The sequence below is a fragment of the Rhinatrema bivittatum genome, unplaced genomic scaffold (genome assembly GCF_901001135.1).
Source record: "Rhinatrema bivittatum unplaced genomic scaffold, aRhiBiv1.1, whole genome shotgun sequence".
In the NCBI taxonomy this organism is placed as follows: Eukaryota; Metazoa; Chordata; class Amphibia; order Gymnophiona; family Rhinatrematidae; genus Rhinatrema; species Rhinatrema bivittatum.
Genome location: NW_021820802.1, coordinates 118,915 through 142,642, shown reverse-complemented (window position 1 = coordinate 142,642; position 23,728 = coordinate 118,915). Strand labels below are relative to the sequence as shown.

Below are 23,728 nucleotides of genomic sequence, written 5' to 3'. Positions count from 1 at the left end.
CGCCCTCGAGGTTCGCGCTAAGGGTAGTACAAAGACATGGATCGGCGAGCGTAGCGCGCACCCTAGTAGGTACCTGGGAGGAGCAATGGCGGGAGGTTGCACCATAGCCGCTCTGGGACGCTAGAGAGGTCGGCTTGTAGATGCGGCAGTAGCCATCTTTCCCAAGTAAGCGGGAGGAGCCGTGAATAACGTGAGGCAAATGGGGCGAAGCGTCTAGCTCCGACGGACGCAACATCAAGGGACACTGCTTTCCCTCTGCCTGTCCAAATAAGCTCTGTGAAGGAGCAACAAAGTCTGCGGAGAACTCCTCTGCAAGGTCATCCACATCTGGGTCCTGCACAGCTTCTGATTCCTCCCCGAAGGGCAGCCCCAACGGGAAGAGAGGAGGAGGGGAATCCCTGGACCCTGCTGCTGTTGAGTCACTGCCATGTGCTTGTCGGAATGTTGCCATCTGAGCCCCCCCCCCCCCCCCCGGGAGCCTCTGGAGCCAACCCCGATAATCAAGTGACCCTCCAAGCACTCGCAGCTCCTGCTGGAGGTTCTTTCACTCCCCGAGGCACCTTGCAGCAAAGTGCGGCAGAATTTAACTGCTGCCGCTGTGATCCGCAGGACTTACAACCTTTCACATGCTGCAACTCCATTGACCCACCACATGGTACCCGTGCTCATGGCGCCTCACCGGTGAACGTTACAATGACCCAGAAAAAACTCTCCTGCAGAACCCCTGGGACCCCCTAGGCCCACACTTCCCTACTGCGATCGCTGCCCTGAAGCTGCAGCATTCGCAAGGAAAACAGTCAGCCACTGCTCCTGTTCATTTCCCTTTTTTTTTTTTTTTTTTTTTTTTAAAGGAGCCACAGCCTAGCACTGTACACAGAGGAAAAACAAAATACTTTTCTGTTTCTGACCTCCACCATCAGAAGGAGCCAGGACCCTGGGTATTAGGCCCCCGGGATGATGCAGGCAAAAGCAGTTAAAGGATCCATCACCCCCTCCCCTCCCCATTTGCCTGACTCAACCTGAGGGATAGCCCACAAAGATACCTAGCACCTCAGGGAGATCCTACAGAAGATTCTGACTCTTCCTGCCTTTTCCTCTAATTTATATTTATCTTTTTTTTTCTAAACTACTCTAAACCATATTGTAGGTTTGCACCTTTACAATCTGCGGGAGAAAAGAGAATACTGAGGAACTGCAAGTAGCAGTCTCGGATATGTAACAGTGCCTCAAAGCTTTTTGTTCTCTGCCTCCATCTGCTGGTAGGGAGGCAAAACCTACTTGCCTTGACTAATCTGGGGTGTGAACAGGAAGCATGATTTCCTTCTATAGCTGGTTGAGGATGCAGGTTAACATGCACACACCTCTTACCTGTTCCTTAACCTCATTCTTCCTTTCATGTGCAGATGGTTGCCTCTGGCTTCACTTCCTGCCGCTGGATCTGGTTATAATGAGGATCAGCAGAGGATGGACGCAGTCCCTACAGATAGAGAAAATGGTTGAGAAGTCAATGTGATTTGTCAGACAGCATCATGCGACTGTATCAAAATCTTTTGTGCATGTTGTGCTAACCAGTGACAAGGCAGCGTTAATGCTGCTTGATGATCTCACCGGGTGCTCCCGCAAAGCTGAAATGTTAACTGGGACAGCGGAAAATACAGTAAAAGTTGGTTTGATTAAAATATTTTCTTGATTATTAATTGTTATAAAAAGATAACATATAGAATAGACTGAGCAAAATCAGGTAGACGAAATGAGGAGGACTTGGTCAGAGATTACAAAGATATAACGATTCAGAAATACATCCATTATGAACTTTATCACTGGCAGACCAGTATCTTCCATCTCGTGGCCATGCTCTGGTTTTAATTCTGGGATGTTTATTGCAACCACAAACTTTATTCGCTAGATATATTCTTGAGTCATTTTTTTGTATTTCCTTATTTTGTCCACCTTACATTGCTTGGAATTCTCTGTCTGCTCTATGTATTGCCCTTTATGAATATTACTAAAATAAAACATTTCATAAAAAGCAGACTTTTTTTTGCCTTAAAAGCAAATACATGGAGGTTGCGGAGGAGGAAATTTGATTCAAGAGCAATTTTAAGAGTAATAAGGTCACAGGGTTAGTTCCTAGGTGCTGGAAGCACTTAACCTTTGGGTTCACAATGCATTAGGTACCATAGTAGGGACTAACATTATAAACAGTTATTCTTCCTTGCCGCACATCAGATACACAAGTACTCAGGTAGCTAAATTTTCATTCAGCTTCATAGAGGAAGACAGGCTGCCTCCAACTTCAGAAACATTTGCTCCAATATACCTGGAAACGGGGAGGGCAATAATGAGTCTCCCTATAGATCCTCTGGCACTTCATCCGAACCCCCACCAGTTCACACAGACCTTCCACCCAAAAATTGCAGACAACAGACAATGTCCAACTTTAATTGCACTAGTCAATTAGCAGGAGTAAAATTGTGCAAATTGTTAAGATACTTTATATGCAAATATCTCTCATAAATAGCAGCTTCCATGTATACCTCTTGACCTGCCCTAGACCGCCTGTTTGAGCCAGTAAATGCATGCATGAAACAGAAAATATGCACATACTTTCGATATTTATAAAATAGCATTACACAAATACAGGCTCCTTATGCACATATATGCTAATTTTCCATGCGAAACCCCTTTGAATATTTACTCAAGAGATTTGATTATGCAATCTTCACGTGCAACTTACCTCCCTGACCTAACTCTACCCCTTCTTCTTGGCAGATAAAAACACCTGCACAGGGAGGCAGGAGGGAGAAATAGTCAGACTATGATTTTACAACGGTAACACAAGATGACCAGTGAAAAATCTTTGGAGTACTGCCCCCATAGAACTTACTGGAAGATAAATGGAGATAAGAATAATTGGAATAAAGTATCTGCACCTTGTCACCAATGTAGTAAGGTCTTTTTTGAATTCTTAGCTGAATCAGGTGACAAAGCAATGCTTTCTGTGGGGTCTCAGACAGACATGACCTATGTAAAATGAATCCTCTCACAGTGAAAAACAAACACCCCCCTTCTCTCCTCCAATAAGACACCGCTTCCTGCCTCTAGGGAAACCAATCAGGGCAAAAGTTACACCCTGAGTTAAGACTTGGAAAGCATGGAGGGTCTTTGAGGCACATATCCCATAATGCATAATTTTCTGTGCCTAGGAATGATAGGTCAGGGCACATAACCACTTCTCCTCTTCTTAAACACACAGCATATCCTACATGACAATGGATTCCTAGGACTGTAATGACATCAAAAGACAAATTTACTACTCTGATACAGCATAAATAAATAAAAACAAGCAGGCCTCGTTCATATATACACTGTAGCACAATATAGCACTACAGCACACAAACTATTGTACACGTCACTTGCAGTTCTCTATATCACCTATTATACTTTGCTACTCATATTTTTTGTACTATACAAAGCAGTAAAAAAATCATATCATATAGGTACCAGCACCACAAACTAGACAAACTTTTAGTAAGATTTATCCATTTCAAAATAAATACATCTTTGGTGTTTCCTGATCAGTTGAGAGAATGGTGATGGGGCTAGGGTGCACCTAGTGCCTTTCTTCCTTTCTTTGAATGGCTGGAGCTGGAGGTCCTTGTTTCCTGCTGCTATTGCAACCACAGAAGAGGCCTTTGTTGGGGGCCCTGTGGACTTTGCAACAAGGCAAGCAGTTTAAAAGTTGTTTCCCTAATGTGCAACATGCTTTACAGAAAACTGTTTTACAGTACAATGGCTATTTGCTAATATAATTAAAATAAGAATTACTGGAAAACATTACTTATCAGTTATCAGTGAGTAGATGTGCAATTCGTCTGGGAAACGAATTAGAGGCAATGTCAATGAAATGTCTACTCCCCACCTGTTTCGGCAAATTTTCCCCAATGTGGTTCGGGAAAATTCATTTTTGGGGTTAGCGCAACACTAACCCGAAATGTCAGGGTGGCCAAAAAAAAAAGGCCCGAACATGGCAGGAAAACCGAAAATGATCCCGCGGCGGGCAATAACAAAGGCCGAAACCAAAGGTTTGGCTGAAGCACATCTCTATTTATCAGTGTAATGCTGGTCAACAAAAATAAAGAAAGAGGATTTCACAAAACCTATCAACCTTGACACCGCAAGGAACAGAGATTTTATAACAGCGGCAGTCAACTCCAGTCCTCGAGAGCCACAAACAGGCCAGGTTTTCAGGATATTCACAACGAGTATGCATAAGATAGATCTGCATGTAATGGAGGCAATGCATGCAAATCTATCTCATGCATATTGAATGTGGATATCCTGTAAACCTGGCCAGTTTGTGGTTATGGAGGATCGGAGTTGGCCACCCCTGATCTATAAGGTGCCAGTAGCTTCTGTATAATTTTTGTTGCTACAGACTAATACGGCTCGCCTTCTGGAAGTTTCCAGTATCAAGGCAGCACCTATGAAAGCATTTCACACTGCCAAGCAATGCACTTTTTTATGAAAGGGAATAGTTTAGGAGATGCACGAGTCTGGGAACAGTTCTGGAGATATACAAAGACTCTGTACCCATTAAATCCATGACACTTGGTGGAGGAATTGTGACAATGTACTAATCAATAGGGAGTGAATCGTTTTTTTACGATTTAAAATATCGTCCGATATATTTTAAATCGTCAAATATCGTTAGAAGGCGCGATACAATAGGAATTCCCCCAATTTATCGTCAAAAATCGTAAATCGGGGGAAGGGGGAGGGAAGGGGGAGGGCGGGAAAACCGGCACACTAAAAACAACCCTAAAACCCACCCCGACCCTTTAAAATAAATCCCCCCACCCTCCAGAACCCCCCCAAAATGTCTTAAATTACCTGGGGTCCAGTGGGGGGGGTCCCGGTGTGATCTTCCACTCTCAGGCCACGGCTGCGTTAATAGAAATGGGGCGCCGGCGCTAACCTTTGCCCTGTCATATGACAGGGCAAAGGCAAAGGCCATTTTGGTTCCTGTCCCCCGACGTCACGAGTGCAGGGGATCGCTCCCGAACCCCCGCTGACCCCCAGGGACTTTTGGCCAGCTTGGGGGGGCCTCCTGCCCCCCACAAGACTTGCCAAAAGTCCAGCGGGGGTCCGGGAGCAACCTCCTGCACTCGAATCGTATTGCTGTATTGCAAAATGGCGCCGGCCATATGGCCGGCGCCATTTTGCAATACGGCCGGGCGCCATTTTGCAAAATGGCCCGAGTAAAACTGACTACGGGATAAAAGTGCCCGTGCAAATTGGCTGAGTCATGGAAAGCCGCCCTCCATTCCGTCTTTAGTTGTGTGACGTGAGCATTTGTGCACTAAAGAGTAAGTCTAATCAGTGACTGCTTCCATGTGGACCACTTTCAACCTAGTTGTTGACCTTCGGACTTTATATCCAAATATTAATATCAGGTATTACCAAGTGCCACATTAAGATGGTAACTTTCAAACCGGTGAGCGGGCGTACACATGCACGCGTTCGTCAGTCTATGCCCAGGGGCGCGGCTATTTTATAACTTGCGCACGTAAATATGTGCATGTTCTAAAACAGCCTGGCCGCGTACATATGTGCCACATTTTAAGTGGGCACGGGTTATGTGCACACACATGTCCGCTATCTACCGTGTAGATTGGGGGTTTTTAAAAGAGGTGCACACCGATACCATTTCCAGTTTTACCAATTCGTCCAGTTAAGAGGTAGATCCTCCAATCCCCAATGTTTTGATAGCCTTCACTCCCCTCAGTTATCCCTGACCCTTAAAATCCAGATCTGCCTATTTATCTTTATTTTATAACTTACACAGCACTCATAGTAGAACTCAAGTTACAAGGCAGGGGGCATCAGCGCCTGCCAGAATCGCCTAAGTATTTATGCACACCTCTCAACTTTACATGCTGAAGCACCCATGCCCTGCCCAGACCACCCCCATGCCCCTTTTTGAAAACTTCCGAGATGTACGTGCTGTGGCATTTATGAGCATATCTGGGTGGCTTTTAAAATCTGCTTGGTGCATACGAGCCTGACATATTCGTACATCCCCTAATTAATGTGTGCGTCAGACTTTTAAAATTCACCTTGTTTGTAGGCATTTTTTTTTTTTAAATGCCAAGAGATACAGAGATAACAATTAGCATTATACCAAAAACAGTAGTGAGCAAGCAAATATATATATATATATATATATATATATATATATATATATATATATAGATATAGATATATATCATGCCAACGATAATAACAAAGCTTTGTATACATTTCATTCTATCATTCTAACTTACCATTTGCTTTTCCACTTTTATCTTGTACTGCTGAGCTTCCCACCGTCTCTGAAGGAAATCTGCAGGCCTGGTAGAAAATGAAAACTTTCAACCACAGCAATTCAAAATGTTGGCAAGTTAAACCGTCAGAAGAGTCCCACTTCTGTCACAGGGAGGATCATTTCCCAAAGTATTTCTGCAGGTAGGGCAATGTTTTGCCTACAGAAATGGGATTTTGTGAAACTGCCTACCCAATGGGGCGGATTTTAAAAGGAGCGCGAATAGCCTACTTTTGCTTGCGCATCAGACTCAAGCAAAAGTACGCTGGATTTTAGTAGATACGCGCGGAGCCGCGCGTATCCACTAAAATCCTGGATCGGCGCGCGCAAGGCTATCGATTTCGTATAGCCAGCGCGCGCCGAGCCGCGCAGCCTACCCCCGTTCCCTCCAAGGCCGCTCCGAAATCGGAGCGGCCTCGGAGGGAACTTTCCTTTGCCCTCCCCTCACCTTACCCTCCCTTCCCCTACCTAACCCACCCGCCCGGCCCTGTCTACACCCCCCCCTTACCTTTGTCGGGGGATTTACGCCTCCCGGAGGGAGACGTAAATCCCCGCGCGCCAGCGGGCCTGCTGCGCGCCGGGCCGCGACCTGGGGGCGGGTACGGAGGGCGTGGCCACGCCCCCGGACCGCCCCGAGCCGTAGCCACGCCCCCGTACCCGCCCCCAAAACGCTGCCGACACGCCCCCGAAACGCCGCGACGACCGGGCCCGCCCCCCCCGACACGCCCCCCTCTGAAAACCCCGGGACATACGCGAGTCCCGGGGTCTGTGCGCGCCGGTAGGCCTATGTAAAATAGGCTCACCGGCGCGCAGGGCCCTGCTCGCGTAAATCCGGGCGGATTTACACGAGCAGGGCTCTTAAAATCCGCCCCAATATGTGGGTAAACTTACGCAGGTGTGTCATGTTCCTGAGTTACAGTTTATCTGGACTGCCAGGAGGCGTTTCTGGGAGTGGAGATGGGGAGAGGTTTGAACTTTTGGATTTTAAAAAGTATGAAGGTTAATTTTCAAATTGGTGCGCAGGTATTTATTTATTTATTTAAAAAATTTTCTATACCATCGTTTAGTGATATACGATCACAACGGTTTACAAATAGGCACATAAATAAATTCGAGATGGATTGTACTTCAACCAGGGGGTGCCACAGTTGTTCAGATACATGATTCAATATTATAAGCTATGGGGTAGATTTTCAAACCGCGCGAATAGGCATACTTTTGCTGGCGCATCAGGCGCAAGCAAAAGTACGCGGGATTTTAGTAGATACGCGCGGAGCCGCGCGTATCCGCTAAAATCCGGGATCGGCGCGCGCAAGGCTATGGATTCTGTATAGCCGGCGCGCGCCGAGCCGCGCAGCCTACCTCCGTTCCCTCCGAGGCCGCTCCAAAATCGGAGTGGCCTCGGAGGGAACTTTCTTTTGCCCTCCCCTCACCTTCCCCTCCCTTCCCCTACCTAACCCACCCGCCCGGCCCTGTCTAAACCCCATCCTTACCTTTGTCGGGGGATTTACGCCTCCCAGAGGGAGGCGTAAATCCCCGCGCGCCAGGACGCGACCTGGGGCGGGTACGGAGGGCGCGGCCACGCCCCCGGACCGCCCCGGGCCGTAACCATGCCCCCGTACCCGCCCCCAAAACGCTGCCGACACGCCCCCTAAACGCCACGACGACCGGGCCCGCCCCCCGACACGCTCCCGACACGCCCCCCTCGGAGAACCCCGGGACTTACGCGAGTCCCGGGGCTCTGCGCGCGCCGGTAGGCCTATGTAAAATAGGCTCACCGGCGCGCAGGGCCCTGCTCGCCTAAATCCGCCCGGATTTGGGCGGATTTAGGCGAGCAGGGCTCTTAAAATCTGCCCCTATATGTAAAGTGTATTAAAATTCCCTTTATGGGCTAACCGTAGATGCGGTATACTGTAATTCTTTAACTTAATACTTAAGTGTGATAAAATAAAAATAAAAACACACATATGTTCTCAGGTGACTTTTGCTTGTGCGTATAAGTCCTTTTCTTGTTTCTTAGTACTACCTATTTCCCAAGGTACGCACATTCGTCAGCCTGCTCCCAGGGTATTTTATAATTTGTGCACATAAATGCACGCATGTTATAAAATAGCCTGGCCGCATGCACATCACATGTGCACCACATTTTAAGTGGGCGCTCGCAAGTGCGCACAAATGCCGCTTCTACCAGGTAAATCGAGGGATTTTAAAAGGAGTGCGCGCAGACGCTATTTCCAGTTTTACCAGTTCATCCTTGGTTCACCCAGTTAAGAGATAGGTCCTCCCACCCCCCCTCCCCCCCATGCTTTGATAGCCTTCACTCCCCCCAGTTATTCCCAACCCGTAAAACCTATCGATCTGCCTATTTATCTTTATTTTATAACTTACATGGCATCCATGTTAGAAGTGAAGTTATGCGGCAGGTGAGTTGGCGCTCACCGTATCATGTAAGAATTTACATGTACATCTGGTTCATGCCCCGAAATGCCCATACCCTGCCCAGGCCATGCCCCTTCCTTTTTTGCAATCTTCTGAGATGTGAGCGTTGCAGCATTTACATGCGTACCCGGACAGCTTCTAAAATCTGTTCGGTGCGCGTGAGACCGACATATTTGCGCATCCCCTAATTAATGTACGTGTCTGGTTTTTAAAATTTACCTTTATATGTGTAATTTTCGCAGAAAATTTGTGTGGACATTTTAGCGGGTGTAACTAGTATGAGTAGATTTGGTGGGATAATTTTCAAAGTGGGCTTATGTGTGTCAGTTCGCTTTGAAAATTGGTGTAACTTGTCAGCTAACTAATGCCTAATGTTATAAAAATATCCTCATACTATACAGTTCACACTCAGAGTGCTTGGTACAGCAGGATCCCTAGCAAATATGTTGGACTGCCAGAAACATACCCCATATTACTAAATGCTATCTTAAGGAGAGCTTTTCAGATTCATGCCAGCACCTAAATTTGGCTGCGTACATACTTCTGGATTGAAAACATAAGTTATAAAGTACCTTGAGTTCCTTTTTGAATGAAAGAGAATTGTCATTTATGACCCTAATTTTAGTAGGGCCACACCATGTGCACTATGAAACCCCAAGCACAAGTACATTCAGAATGCATTGCACGATTGAGCTCGCTGCATCAAAACTGTCAGCCAGCTTAGTCCAATTTAAAGAAGAAATAAGGACATATGGGTAAGAATACACAAATTGGCAAAATGGGATTGTAAACGGCTAACAGATACTGATATCTGGTAAAATACAAAATTAGAGGAAATGGAAAACCTAGCTCTTGGAAAAATTGGGTTGAAAAGGAATCCCACTGTTGCCTGTGCAATTTGCAAGTACTTCAACAAGCTTTTGGCCGGGAGAACTCTTAGGGGTTGTAGGGCAACATCTCCTGTTTATCAATGATGCACCAGTTATGAATTATAATAGCCATGTACAGGCCAAATTCTGACAGTCATTCACAGCAAGAGAAGGAACTTTGCCCAGGTACTTTAAAAACTTGTCGCTGTGGAAAATGAAGAGGCCTTGTCCTAATACACTGAAGGATACCTTATCAGATGTACCTGTTTGTCAGTCCTGTGCAAATATAAAGCAGACAGAGAGGCAATGACTTAAGATCCTAAGCAAGTGTCAGGGACATCCAAGCAAACAAAGGTCAGAAAGAGCCTCACCCTTAGAGGGAGGGGCAGCCTGAGACGGAGAAAACACTCTGACACATGGCTTGGCATACAGACGTGGGACCTGCAACATGGCAGGACCCCTCCTGAAGTAATGGGGAGGGGGAAAAAAGACCTGCAATGTGGCAAAGACCCTCCATCCACCATGAGGTTATGCATGAGCTTATGCATATTTATCAGCTGGGAAGTATAAGACAGGGGGGCAAGGAAGAGAAGGAGGAAGAACGGACCCCCCTGGGAGAGCGACCCTGAAACCAAAAGGGAGCAGGCAAGCAATGGATCCCCGGAGAAAGAGGAGGCACAAACCCTGAATGCAAACCCGGGAAGAAATCCCAGAGAAAGAGAACCTGTACTGAAGTGTCCCTGAAAGCGAAAGGGAGGCCAGAGGCAAACCCGCCCTCCCTACTATCGAGAAGGGAGAAGACTAGGTGTGGCCAGGTGATCGGAGAGAGGAGATCCTGGCTCAGGTGCGGAGAGTGACATGGAGTCATAGACGAGGAAAGGTGAGAACCAGCCCAGACAAGCACCAGAGCCAGAAGCTAGGCTCCTTCCTGGACAGCCTGCCCACTCTACCAGCACCAAGCCCAGGAAGCAAACCTCTCCCCCTGCCCACATTCCCCAGCTCTCCAGCCGGAACCTGTTTCAGAGGCGAACAGAGCTATTGCCTGAAGTTGGAATCAGGGGTAAGTAAGTTAGCCACAAGAATTAATATCTTAAGCAAGCCAAGGTTTATGACATGTGTGAAATTACCCATGATACAGAACTTTCTTTAGGGAAAATGGGTACCTAGTGGCCAGGATGTTAGAGATAGCAATTGTTGTTATTTTGTAAATGCTATGTCCTACCAAATCTGATAAAAAAAAGTCTATTTCTAAGGAGAACTCACATTGTCTTTTCTCTGACTTAGGATTGTAAGTAAGGTGGGAGGGCAGCTGGCAGTGTCTTGTAGCAAACGGATCCCTGCACCCTTAAACCCAGGGCCGGCGGAAGCACTAGGCGAACTAGGCGATCGCCTAGGGCGCTGAGCATTAGGGGGCGCCGAGCCGCTGATGGCCAATGGCCGCCGGTGGACATCATCCCAATGGCGGCTGAGCGGTGAACTACTGCTATGCTGTGTGCCGGATACACACAGCAAGAAGATCGGCAGGACCGTGGTACAGTCGCGTCTAAACATGCTGGTGCTCCTCCTCCTTCCTGCCCGCGCGGCTCCGGCAACATTTTTCTTCCGGGGCCGCGCGGGCAGGAAGGAGGAGGAGGAGCATCAGCCAATGCAGGAACTTCTCCTCCTTCCTGCCCGCGCGGCCCCGGAAGAAAAATGTTGCCGGAGCCGCGCGGGCAGGAAAGAGGAGGAGCATCAGCCACGTGCAGAAGAGGATCAGCGCGGCTGGAGAAGACCGGGGCTGCTGCAGAGCCCATCCTGCAGTGGCCCATGAAGAGGAGGCCCAGAGGTGAGAGAGAGACTGAGGGTTTGTACAGTGTGCATGTGTGCGTGTATGAGATGAGTTGAGAGACTGTGTGTGTGTGTGTGGGAGTGAAGACCTGAATGTTTGCAGAGACAGCATGGGAGAGCCTCTGTGTGTGAGAGAGAGACAGCATGTGATAGTGAGAGCCTGTGCTTGAGCAAGACAGCATGTAGGAGTGAGAGAGAGCCTGTGTGTATGTGTGTGTGAGTCAGCATGTGACAGTGAGAGCCTGTGTGTAGGAATGATTGTATGAGAGAGAGCATGTGACAGTGAGAGCCTGTGCTTGAGCAGGACAGCATGTGGGAGTGAGAGAGAGCCTGTGTGTGTGAGTCAGCATGTGACAGTGAGAGCCTGTGTGTAGGAATGATTGTATGAGAGAGAGCATGTGACAGTGAGAACCTGTGCTTGAGCAAGACAGCATGTGGGAGTGAGAGTTAGACAGCATGTGCAAGAGAGAGACTGTGTATAAATGATTGTATGAGGGACAGCATGTGAGAATGAGTGCCTGTGTATGTGAGAGAGAGAAAGCATGTGAGAATGAGAACCTGACTTTGTGTTTGAGGGAAGCAGACAGATGGAGAGAAAAGAAATATGTTATAAAAGGAATTGGCAAAAAAATAAGAAAGGGAAAGTGGAAAAAAAAAAGCCTGTGACCAACCGATTAGAAAACTAAGATCAGACAGCAAATGTAAAAAGAAATAAATTACTTTTTACTGATTGGCACATGTAATCTTTGGGAATGTGCAAGAGTAGCACTTTCTCTATGCGGATCTCACAATGTACGAGATCAGCATAGAGGAACTGGAAGCCCATGGGGCCTGCACAGAGGAGGCAGCAGAATGTGCTTCAGTGCCAATAGCAGCAATCAGCACCTCTGCAATAGCCATACAGCAGCAGTGACAGTGGCAGCAGAAGAATGAGAGAGGCTCTGAGGTTGCTGGCAAAAGAAAGAGAGGGGGTCTCTGCCTTTAGTGTGTGCATGTGTATGAATGGGAGTCTGCCTGGCGGTGTATGTGTGTGAATGCATGGGTGCCTGCCTGAGGGTGTGTCTGTGAATGAGAATGTATGGGTGTCTTCCTGGGGTTTGTATGTGTGAGAATAGGTGCCTGCCTGTTTGTGGTGTATGTGTGTGTGTGAGAATAAATTGGTGCCTGCCTGGGGGTCTGTGTGTGTGAGAATGAATGTGTGCATGCCTGGGGGATGGGGAGGGAGTGGTGTGAAAATGAATGGGAGCCTGCCTGGGGTTCAGTGTGAGAATGACTAGGAGCTTGCCTCTGTGTGTGTGTGTGTGTGTGTGTGTGTGTGTGTGTGTGTGTGTGTGTGTGTGTGAGAACGAGTGGGAGCTTGCCTGGGAGTGTGTGTTTGTGTGTATGTCAGGGAGCCAGTGAGAGTGAGAGCATGAGTGTGTATGAGAAAATCCAGGGGAGTAAGAGTTTGTGTGGGGGTGTGTGTGGAGGGGGAGAGAGTGCCTTAGAGCCTGAGTGTGTCAGTGTCTGTGAGAGCGAGAGGTTATGGTTGGGTATAAGAGCATGAATGTGTATGTATGTGACAGTGTATGTGTGAGAGAGAATGGACATGTGAGTATGTGTGAGAGAGAGAGGATAACCTCCTAATCCTCGACAATATCAGGGTGACTGGAAATAAAGAGCTCCCATGTATGGACAGCAGGGGCTTTTTAAAATCCTTATTAGTTTTAATTATTGTGTGTTATTTGATATATGTACTGTTTTGAAATATTTTATTGGTGTTTGGGAAATTGTAAAAAATGTATATGATTTTAATTAATAGAAATTCTATTTATCAGTAGTTTTAAAATATTTTATTAGTATGGTTTTACTATTATAACTGATGCTTTGTTTCTTGATTTTATTTGTTTTATGAGGAATGGTTGTTCTGTTTTTCCATTGCTAATACACAGAGTCTGGCTTCTTGGGGTTTCCATTTCAGTTTTTTCTAATTTGTGCTCCTTTATTTTGTATTCTGTATTTGGTGAGGGTCTGTCTCTGCTCTGTGTGTGTGACCATGATGAGAGATTCTGCTATCATATAGTGTCTGTATAGAGATCTATAGCAATTGGGTTTGTTTTGTTTCCTCAGTAGGTGGTGTATTGGTATTCTAGGACCCAGTGTAATATTTACCCTTGCTTATTCACAGGTAGGGTTATTGTTGTTTGAGTCCTTGGTGTTATTACTGTTATGTTATGATGGGATTGCAGTATAGATTTTGGGTGTCTTTTTTGCGGTGCTTTGTGTTAGTTCACAATGTGTCTGGCAGTGGAAGGTGTTTGTGCTGCTGTTGCTGTGAGGTGACACCAGAATTTGAAAATATCTTTTAGTATCATGAACTGTAAGGGAAACATCCAAGCTCCATTGTTTGGGGGAATTTCAGTGGATGCACAGAGATACAGAACTGGAGGTGCAGGATTTGTATTGACATTCTGTCCCTTCCTATATATTCCAGACTTCACTCTCATAATCCATATAGAATTAGTTGAATGAGGCTATCAAATAATTTTATAGTAGTTTTACTAGAAGTGTGAAACTGGCCAGCTTTTTAAAATAATGCAGAGGACCCTTTGGACTTTTTTTAACAACACTTTTTTTTATAACCAATTTTAAAGCAGGATCCATGCTATAGAGGTGGGTGTGATGAAGAAATGTCATTTTGGCTCCCCCCCCACCCAAAACAAATTCTTCTGTCTAGAGATGCCACAGATTTTCTGTGGCACACAAATGCATTGGCCCCTGGGCGCCGGAGACCCTTGGTGCGCCACTGGGTGCGAGCCATATGGGGCCGCAAGTGGTGGCAAAGAGGAGTGGAGATTTGGCGGGCCGCAAGCAGTGCCCAATCTGTTCGCGACCCAGAAAACCCCAGTCAGCGGGCGTGATTGAGAATGAGGTAGGAGTCGGGGCCGAGACCGGGGGGGGGGGCGCAAGGAAGAAGGCTCGCCTAGGGTGCCAAATCCCCTTGCACCGGCCCTGCTTAAACCTGCTTACAGGGCCGCTGCAATAAATCAGCGCGGAAATCGGGCACTCAGTGTTGAGCGCCCCTTTCCTAACGCACACCCAGGACCTCTCCTGGGCCCGCAATGTACAGCTCTAGTACGTCCTTGGCAGTGGGCGCCCAGGAGAGGTGGCTGTCAGTGGCTTAGGAAAATGGATGCTCAATTTTACGAGCATTTGTTTCCTAACCTGTGCACAGCCACAGGTTAGGAAAATGGACAGTTGTTAATTGAGCGTCCCTTTTCCTAACCTGACCCGCCAGCACACTTTTATTTTTATTTTTTAACCTTTGGTTCCTCCAACTTAATATGTTATTAATTTCTAAGCGTAAAAATGTGCGGGTCGGGCGCACATTTTTTTGGGGGGATCTGGGGAGAATAGCTAATACCCTCATCAACATGCATTTGCATATGATGAGCACTATCAGTTTCGTGGGGGGTTTGGACGAGCATTTTGGACGCGCTAATCCCCTTAGGGGCGGATTTTAAGAGCCCTGCTCGCGTAAATCCGCCCGGATTTACGCGAGCAGGGCCCTGCGCGCCGGTGAGCCTATTTTACATAGGCCTACCGGCGCGCGCAGACCCCGGGACTCGCGTACGTCCCGGGGTTTTCGGAGGGGGGCGTGTCGGGGGCGGGCCCGGTCGTCGTGGCGTTTTGGGGGCGTGTCGGCAGCATTTTGGGGTGGGTACGGGGGCGTGGCTACGGCCCGGGGCGGTCCGGGGGCGTGGCCGCGCCCTCCGTACCCACCCCCAGGTCGCGGCCCGGCGCGCAGCAGGCCCGCTGGCGCGTGGGGATTTACGTCTCCCTCCGGGAGGCGTAAATCCCCAGACAAAGGTAAGGGGGGGGGTGTAGACAGGGCCGGGCGGGTGGGTTAGGTAGGGGAAGGGAGGGTAAGGTGAGGGGAGGGCAAAGGAAAGTTCCCTCCGAGGCCGCTCCGATTTCGGAGCGGCCTTGGAGGGAACGGGGGTAGGCTGCGCGGCTCGGCGCGCGCCGGCTATACGAAATCGATAGCCTTGCGCGCGCCGATCCAGGATTTTAGTGGATACGCGCGGCTCCGCGCGTATCCACTAAAATCCAGCGTACTTTTGCTTGAGTCTGATGCGCAAGCAAAAGTAGGCTGATCGCGCTTCTTTTAAAATCCGCCCCTTATAGTCTAAGGGGTTGTAGACGCGCATCCAAAACTTGCGTCCAACCACAGGTTAAACAATGTACTTGGCTGAGCGCACTGTATTGCATTGGCCCCTTAGTTTTTCAAACAAAGGAGGTAATTTTCAAAAGGTTTTACATGCATAAATGCATTTTAGCAATTTATTTTTATGTGATTAATATTTGAAAATGTATGCCAAAAAGTCTACTAAGGTGCACTGCACATTATCCTGCATTATTAGTGCATAGGCACCATTGGAAATAACGGGAGCTGGAGTAAATAATGGGCGTTACTGTGTGCTACATCTTCGTAAAGAGAACTCCGACATCTGACTGATGCACTAAGAACGACCCTAAAATTGGATAACAAGCCGTTGGAAGAATCTTTCTTTCTGAGGTATCTCTGCTTAAGACATTTCCTCATTTTAGGGCATGCTAAGACATCACTTGGCATCTGAAATTAAAGGTACAAAGGGAAGCAAAGTGAAGGAGAATATTTTTGCAGAAAGATAGGAAAAAAGGACTTATTAGCCCACAGAGGGATGCCAAAGAAACCAAGGCAAAGTGACTCCAATTTAAAATAGTTATCAGATGGCACTGGACCTCTAACAAGCTCTTTAAAGCTACATAACCTGGCAGCCCAGACACCCTGGGGCTCCAATCCGCCCCCACCCCAGCCCATCTGGTCTCACCAGTTACACACAAGGAAAACACGACACATAATTTGGATGCAAAGGCTGCAGCCGTTTATTAGATTCCCTAACAGGGGAGTCTAATCAGGCTCCAAGTCCAGTCCATAACATTTACGGAAATTGATTCTGGGCAGGTGCAGATACTTTAATCTCCGCCCATGCGGAGCCATGGAGTCCCACCCCTAGCGGGTCCCCAGTACAGGCACCATGACCACCAAGCACCAGATGGGCTCCCCAGCTCAGACTGCCACAAGCAAGCCCCTGCCAGTGTCCATCTCCTACAGGGGATCTTGGCCCGGCCACCACAAAGCAAGCCTTGCCGGAGCTCTTCCACTTGTATCAGCTCTAGATCTGTCGAGGGCGTGCCAGGGCCCAACATTGATCATCTGTGGCAACAAGGGAAGGTCCTTAGGCCTCTCACATACATATTGGCACCTCCCAGCTTACTTCTAATGCTTCTGCATTTACAAATGCTCTCCTGGACTCTGTCACTGCCACCACAAGGGCCCAGCAAGCATGAGAATGGAAGTACTTTCCACCCACGCGTGACAGGCACCCCCCAAACAATGGCTATGGCTACTGCATCAGATGGGTGAATAGCCTCTGCATAGCTTACAGGAACAGATCGTTTCCCATGTTCAACAAACATACTCAATCAGGGGCATATAATTCTGTGCAATGTCTGTCCACTCATTCATATCACAATGATACCACCATGTTGCCAGTTGTAACCATCCTATCGTTGCATGGAATTGGCTATCTGCCAATTGCACTTGGCAGGGTAACTTCCCCACCCCAGTGCAGTGCACTGTCGAGGTATGGTTCCTGGTCAGTAGATTCTTGAGGATGGCCACGATGAGGCAAGGTGGTTCTTGTCTTCCATTGCTGCCTACGCCATCACCTAAATCGTTAACACCCAAATGTATGATGATAAGGACAGGCGGTGTCGGGCTCACTCTTCCTGATTGTCCGTTCTTGTCTGACACCCCAGTCATCGAGGGGTGGTCCTGCTATGACCACCATCACCAGAGGGGTCCTGGGAAGTCCGCCACAAAATAAGACCCTCTAGGCCCCCTCACAGACATGTCCAGTCATTTATCCATCAGGCCCCAATGCCCAGGGCTGACATTAGTGCCTATGGCCCAAGCACTGCGGGGTCCTGGGCAGTCTGCCACACCGCAAGACCTTCCAGGGGCCCCTCGCAGTCGTATCAGCTGTTTATATGTCAGGCCCCAATCCCCGGGCCTGACCTTAGCTCTCCTGGTTCAAGCACTGTGGGGTCCTGGGCAGTTTGCCACACTGCAGGACCTTCCCAGGGCCCCTTTCAGGTGTATCCAACCATTTATCCATCAGGCCCGATCCTCAGGCCTGACAATAGCGCCCATGGCCAAAGCGCCAAGAGATGGCCACAAGGCCATGTAGCTCTAGAACAGGGTCTTGCTCCCTGCAAGTACCCCTTATGACTGTCTTTACTAGAGGGGTCCTGAACAGTCCATCACACAGTGGGACCATCCAGCCCCTCAAGGACATGTCCGGCCACTATCTCTTCGAGGCCCAATCTCCAGGCTTGACGAGGCAGGATAATCCAGAGCCCCCGAATAGAGTTTGACACCCGGTGAGTCTCCCTTTTGACCACCTTCACCAGAGGGGGAACTGGACAGTCGGCCCCCAATCTATCAGATTGATGAGACATGATGAGCATACCGCGTGCACCTCGATTCATCCTGGACTGTTCAAGATGCTGACATCTTCTCACCATAAGCCACACAGCTATAACACTTTCCGATGAGGCTCTGCTGCTGTAACATCTTCCGCCGAGACTCTGCAGCTCGCTGAATCGCTAAGCTCCAAGGACTGCAAGTGTGAAGGCAATCTGAATGAATGTAGTCTCACCCTCACCCTCTCTGCCCCGAGCAGAACACTCCAACGTGCTGAGTTGCGAAGATGCGCCAAGGTGGTAATGAGAGCTTTGCATGGCCCATTTCTAGCTTCGAGCAAGCGGCAAGGTGCGAACATGCTGAGTCCTTGGATGGTCCCTACTGTTTAGTGTACACTATATGCAGCTAATAAAGAGACCCTTTGGAACCCTGATAAAAAGATCCTTTGGAGCCTGGTATCGCAATGAACACCACCAAGAAGAATGCCACATCTTGCACGCCCTCCGGTTCTGAAGGACTAGTTGCCTGGGTACATCTCCAATGCCCATCTCCGCTTGTACCGCAAACATACCTCGCTCGTGCCACAATGTACATGCGCACGTAGAACACGGAGTACTACCGATACTCCAATGCCAGGGCTCCTGGAAGCCTGTTCGTTTGCTGACCAAACCACCATGCTAAAATACCCCCAGTAAACGACCAAACGCATCACCTTAGATGCATGTGCAGACTATGATGGGAGACTACGATAAGGAGACAGCTGTGAAGTTACTGGTTGATGCAACCCTTGAATGAGGCATTTGATAGTCCGGCCCACATACATTTCTTGTGCATGATGGATAAGTAGCCAACTATCCACACCAAACGACATCAGATGACAGCAGTGGGCTGAAGAGAACTTAAATCTTTGCATGCACATAATAAGGAGCCCATCGAGGCCAATGTATTATGCGTAAGCTCCAGACCTCCATTGACACAGCTGCTGTATAACAGCTGATGGGATATTGGCGGAAGCAGCAGTGGAAAAGCTCAATGCAGCGATCGCAGCAACAATTGCTCAGAAGCCCTTCCTCCGTGAGGGTTTCTCGAAAATTGGTAACGGCTACGGGGATTTATCACAATGAAGAAAAACAGTCCCTCCCCTTTTTCAAGTAGGATTGGGCTCCTTGGTCGGTCTTGAGCTGGGCTGTTCATGCTAGGTATAAGGCAATACCCCGTTAAGCTACGTAGCTGTGATGTATTACACGATGGCGCTGTAAACGCGCCAAGCTCTAAAGAATACCAGCACAAATGCAAGCCGGAAGAGCATAGTCTTGAACTCACTATTGTCAATGGGCAAGATACATCAAAGCCATGAATATAAGTCATGGATCAGAGGCTTTTCTATGTCACACTGAGGCAGGGGGAACCCCTTGGCCCCACCAAGCATTACCCCTTTAACACTGTGTAACAACAATAAATGCTGGAGATGTCAGATCAGGAGGTGAGGGGGCAGGGAGAGAGAAATGGACCCCTTAAGGATACATTTTCAACAGGGGGCCTAATTGGCAACATATGCATGTACTTTTCAGCCTGCACAAACCCAGCTGAGTTTTAAAGCCAGGCTTATTTGTGTAGCTAGAAGTACACACCTACACCTCTGGGGTGTTAAATGATGACACAAAGTATGCACATTACCAGCAGGCCTACTACCTGCGCACTTCATTGAGATGGATAAGAAAATTTCAATCACGCTTCCAAAATGCACCCCACTTCCCCACACATACATACCCCCACCCCACAAAATGCCTCCCCTACAGAACGCCCACAGGCAATGTGAAAGTGCACATGTACTTCCTGAAAGCTAAATATCCACTTAGCCAGACATGGTTGATTTAGATGGGTTATGTCTATTTTTGCCTGCATAACAGGCACTCAAATCTTTGGAAATTCATAGCAACATAATACTATGTTACTATGTTATGTAGTGTACCCTCATTGCATATGGAGGTAATTGCGCATAAGTTAGCAGAAAAATATACACAAGTTACACCAAATTTCAAAGTGGACCTGCGCGCATAAGCCCACTTTGAAAATGATCTGGGCCAAAATACACATACACAATTCCACCTGCTATTTGGTGCATTGTTTTGTTTTTTTGTAATCAAAATCAGGCTTTGCTTTTATGGCCCTTGCTTGGCCACTAGAGTATACTCAAGAATCTTCCAGCAATGGAGGGTTCAGTTAGAACATAAGAACATAAAACTTACCATACTGGGTCAGACCACAGGTCCATCAAGCCAGTATCCTGTTTCCAGCAGTGGCCAAGCCAGGTCACAAATACCTCTCAGGTAAGAGGTAGATAGAATCCAAGCTGCTTATCCCAAGAATAAGCAGTGGATTTTTGCAACTCTGTCTTAATAATATTTAATAGACTTTTCCTTCCGGAACTTGTCCAAACCTTTTTTTAAATACAGCTACACTTATAGCTTTCACCACATCCTCTGGCAACGAATTCCAGAGCTTAATTATACGTTAAGTAAAAAAATATTTTCTCTTATTAGTTTTAAATGTATTACTTAGTAACTTCATTGAGTGCCCCTTGGTCTTTGAACTTTTCAAAAGAGTAAACTGATTAACATTTACTCATTCTATTCCACTCATTATTTTATAGACCTCTATCATATCTTCCCTATGTTAGGTTTCCTAGCTGCGGCACCCGTGGCCGGGCCCCCTTACCTGCTCCGGCAGCAGGGGCGGATTGACCTATCGGGGGATCGGACATCCCCTGGTGGGCCGGTCTAGCTGGTCACGTGGTCTCGACTGCGTGGCTCTTCCTCAGCTCAGCCTCAGCGCCTCCCAGCCAGCCCCCGCCATTAGACCAAGCCAGCGTGGGCTGAAGAAAAGAAGATCAGCCAGCCCCCGCGGAAGACCAAGCCGGCAGGGTCCGAAGAAATGAAGATGGGAGCCTCCCAGCCAGCCCCCGCCATAGAGCAAGCCGGCAGGGGGCCGACTAAATTAAAATCGAGGCCGACGACGGCAGCCGAAGAAAAGAAGATGGGCGCCTCCCAGCCAGCCTCAAGCGGGGGCTGGCTGGGCAGTGCCTATCTTCTTTTCTTCGGCCGCCACTGGCGGCCTCGATTTTAATTTCTTCGGCCCCTGCTGCCAGCCTCAATTTTAATTTCTTTGGCCCCCGCCTGAGACCAAGCCGGGGGGGGGGCAGAAGAAATTAAAATCGAGGCCCCCACTGAACAGCTGGTCTCCGGCGGCGGTTAGCAGCACCGGTGTTCACTTCTTCGGCCCCCGCCGGCCTCGATTTTAATTTCTTCGGCCCCCGCCGGCCTCGGTTTTAATTTCTTCGGCCCTCTTGGTCTCCGGCGGGGGCCGAAGAAATTAAAATCGAGGCCGGCAGGGGCCGAAGACGTGAACACCGGTGCTGCTAACCGCCGCCGGAGACCAGCTGTTCAGTGGGGGCCTTGGATCAGAAGGGTGCTTCTGTGTGTGAGAAAGGAACGGTGCTCGTGTGTGTGTGTGTGTGTATGTGAATGTGAGAAAGGAATGGTGCTTCTGTGTGTGTGTATGTGAGAAAGGAATCTGCCAGTTTAAAAAAAAATGAAATGTGATAGTACATATGCAACTTTTGAAAAATTGGATGAAAGATTAAATTACTGAATGTTAAGCATCCCTCTTCTGGAAAATCAAATTTAGCAAAGTGGGTAGAGACAAATACTAAAGCAAAAAAAATTAAACTATTTAAAATGTTCATCTCAGCAAAATCACAAATTTAAGATACTGATGCCAGGTGGGGTTTGTTTGGGTTTTTTTAAGCATAATTTAAGCATGAAGACTAGAATAGTTCCAATCTGAAACGGTTTAGCCATTTTTTTAAGCCTTTAGAAAATGTATATTTTTAAATGACTAAGACATTTAAAAGGGAAGTTGACTAAGGATGTCTTTCGGTGCCATATCTCCCACATGAATAATCATATGACTGATAGTTTGAAGAAAGACACTTGCTTTATTGCCTGAAAGCACAAAACAAGAGAAGCTGTACAGTGTGTGTGGCTGTCCCTTGGGAGTACAGAACCTAAAGGAAGGATGTCATTTCGCCTTCTGATAGGAATGTGGTTTTCTTATTTAATGGTTGGGATCATCACTTTCACTTTTAGTAAAAGTAAAAAATGCTGCAAGTCTGAAAGCAAGGTGCTTCTGTGAGAGTGTAATGTGTATGTGAGACAGGGAGGGTGCTTCTGTGTGTCAATGTGTGTGTGCAAGAGAGATGGAGCAATTTTTTGGCTGGCTTGTGGCTGTGAGATAGAACATGTGTGTGATTGAGAGCTTGTGTGTAAGTGAAATAGAGAGAGCATGTGTGTGATTGAAAGCCTTTGTGTAAGTAAGAGAGAGTGAGAGCATTGTGTGATTGAGAGAGACTGGCCAGAGAGGTGATGTGTATATGTGTGAGACTGATCAGGGAGATGACTGGTATGTCTGTGTGTGTGTGTGAGAGAGACTGGTTGGGGAGATGATTGGTGTGTGAGAGACAGAAATTGGTCTTGAGAGTATGACTGGTGTGTGTATGTGTGTGTGTGTGTGTGAGTGAGAGAGAGATAGAGAAGAGATTGGTTGTGGTCCCTAAGGAAGAAGACCGTGAGGACAGCTTCAGCAGCTACTGCTGCTTCTGGTGTGGCCTGCAAGGGAAAGGAGTAGGAGAACTGCTGGAAAGGGTAAGTAAAGGTGGCTTTTTAAGTTCATTTTTCTTGATTGACTACCATTTTAATTATTGGGTAGTATTTGATGTGTCTGCTGTTTGAAATATTTTATTGGTGTTTGGTAAAGGTTTCAAAATTTGCTTGAGTCTTTAATTATTGGATATTCTATTCATCAGCTGTTTTGAAATTATTTTATTAGTATGATTTTATAATTATGATTCATGATTTATTTATCTTGATTTTATTGATTGTTTCATGAGGATTAGTGACATTTTTGTTTTCCCATTGTTGCACTGTATAGAGTCTGGCATGATACATTTTACAGTTTAGATTTTTTCTGTACATTTCTATTTATACTTTATGTGGCTTTATTCTGTATTTGGTGAGAGTTTGTGTTTTCCATGCAAAGACTGAGATGAAGAATTCTTTTAGCATGTGGTTTCTCTGTAGGGATCTGTAGTAGCTTTAGCTTGGCTGGCCTATTCTGTTTTCCTGATAGGAGGTGTATTGATATTTTAGATTCTGGTGTAATATTTGTGGTATTCTTTTTCATAGGTGGGGTTGTTATTCTTTGAGTTTTGGCAAATAGTACTGTGTTGATACGGGAGGACCATGCCGAAATATAGGGGTGTGTACATATATATGTAAATTATATTGTATATGTAATTGGGTACCCATGGGCCAGTATGGAGAAAAATCCCCTGAGCCACTATTTTCCCTCAATCCGCCCCTGTCCGGCAAGCATCATGTTCCGGCCCTCTCCTCCGCCTCACGGGTGGTCAGGCCTCGAATCCTGCTGCGGCGGCCTGCCCACGTGGCACGACACCCTGCCGGTTCGGCCTCAGCGCCTGCCTCTCTAGGTGTGCTCGTGCACTGTTCTCCTCCGTTTAAAGGGCCCGCGGCAGGAAACTTCGCTGCGGCCCTGGGAGATGACGTCACCTCGGCCGAGTATTTAAACCAGGCTCTAACTACTGCACTTTGCCTCAGCAACGGGTCCTGCTCAGATCTTGAGTGCGTAGTCTGCGTTGTT

The 23,728-nt window shown here is 47.5% G+C and overlaps 1 protein-coding gene across 1 annotated transcript in view; it reads right to left on the bottom strand.

The window, feature by feature from the left end:
- Positions 1-23,728, bottom strand: part of LOC115082149 (serine/threonine-protein kinase Nek5-like) — a 156,035-nt gene that overhangs the window by 22,892 nt on the left and 109,415 nt on the right. The window contains 3 exon segments of the mRNA XM_029586409.1: positions 1,369-1,414; positions 1,416-1,477; positions 6,327-6,393. Of these exon segments, the coding sequence (XP_029442269.1) occupies positions 1,369-1,414; positions 1,416-1,477; positions 6,327-6,393 (175 nt within the window).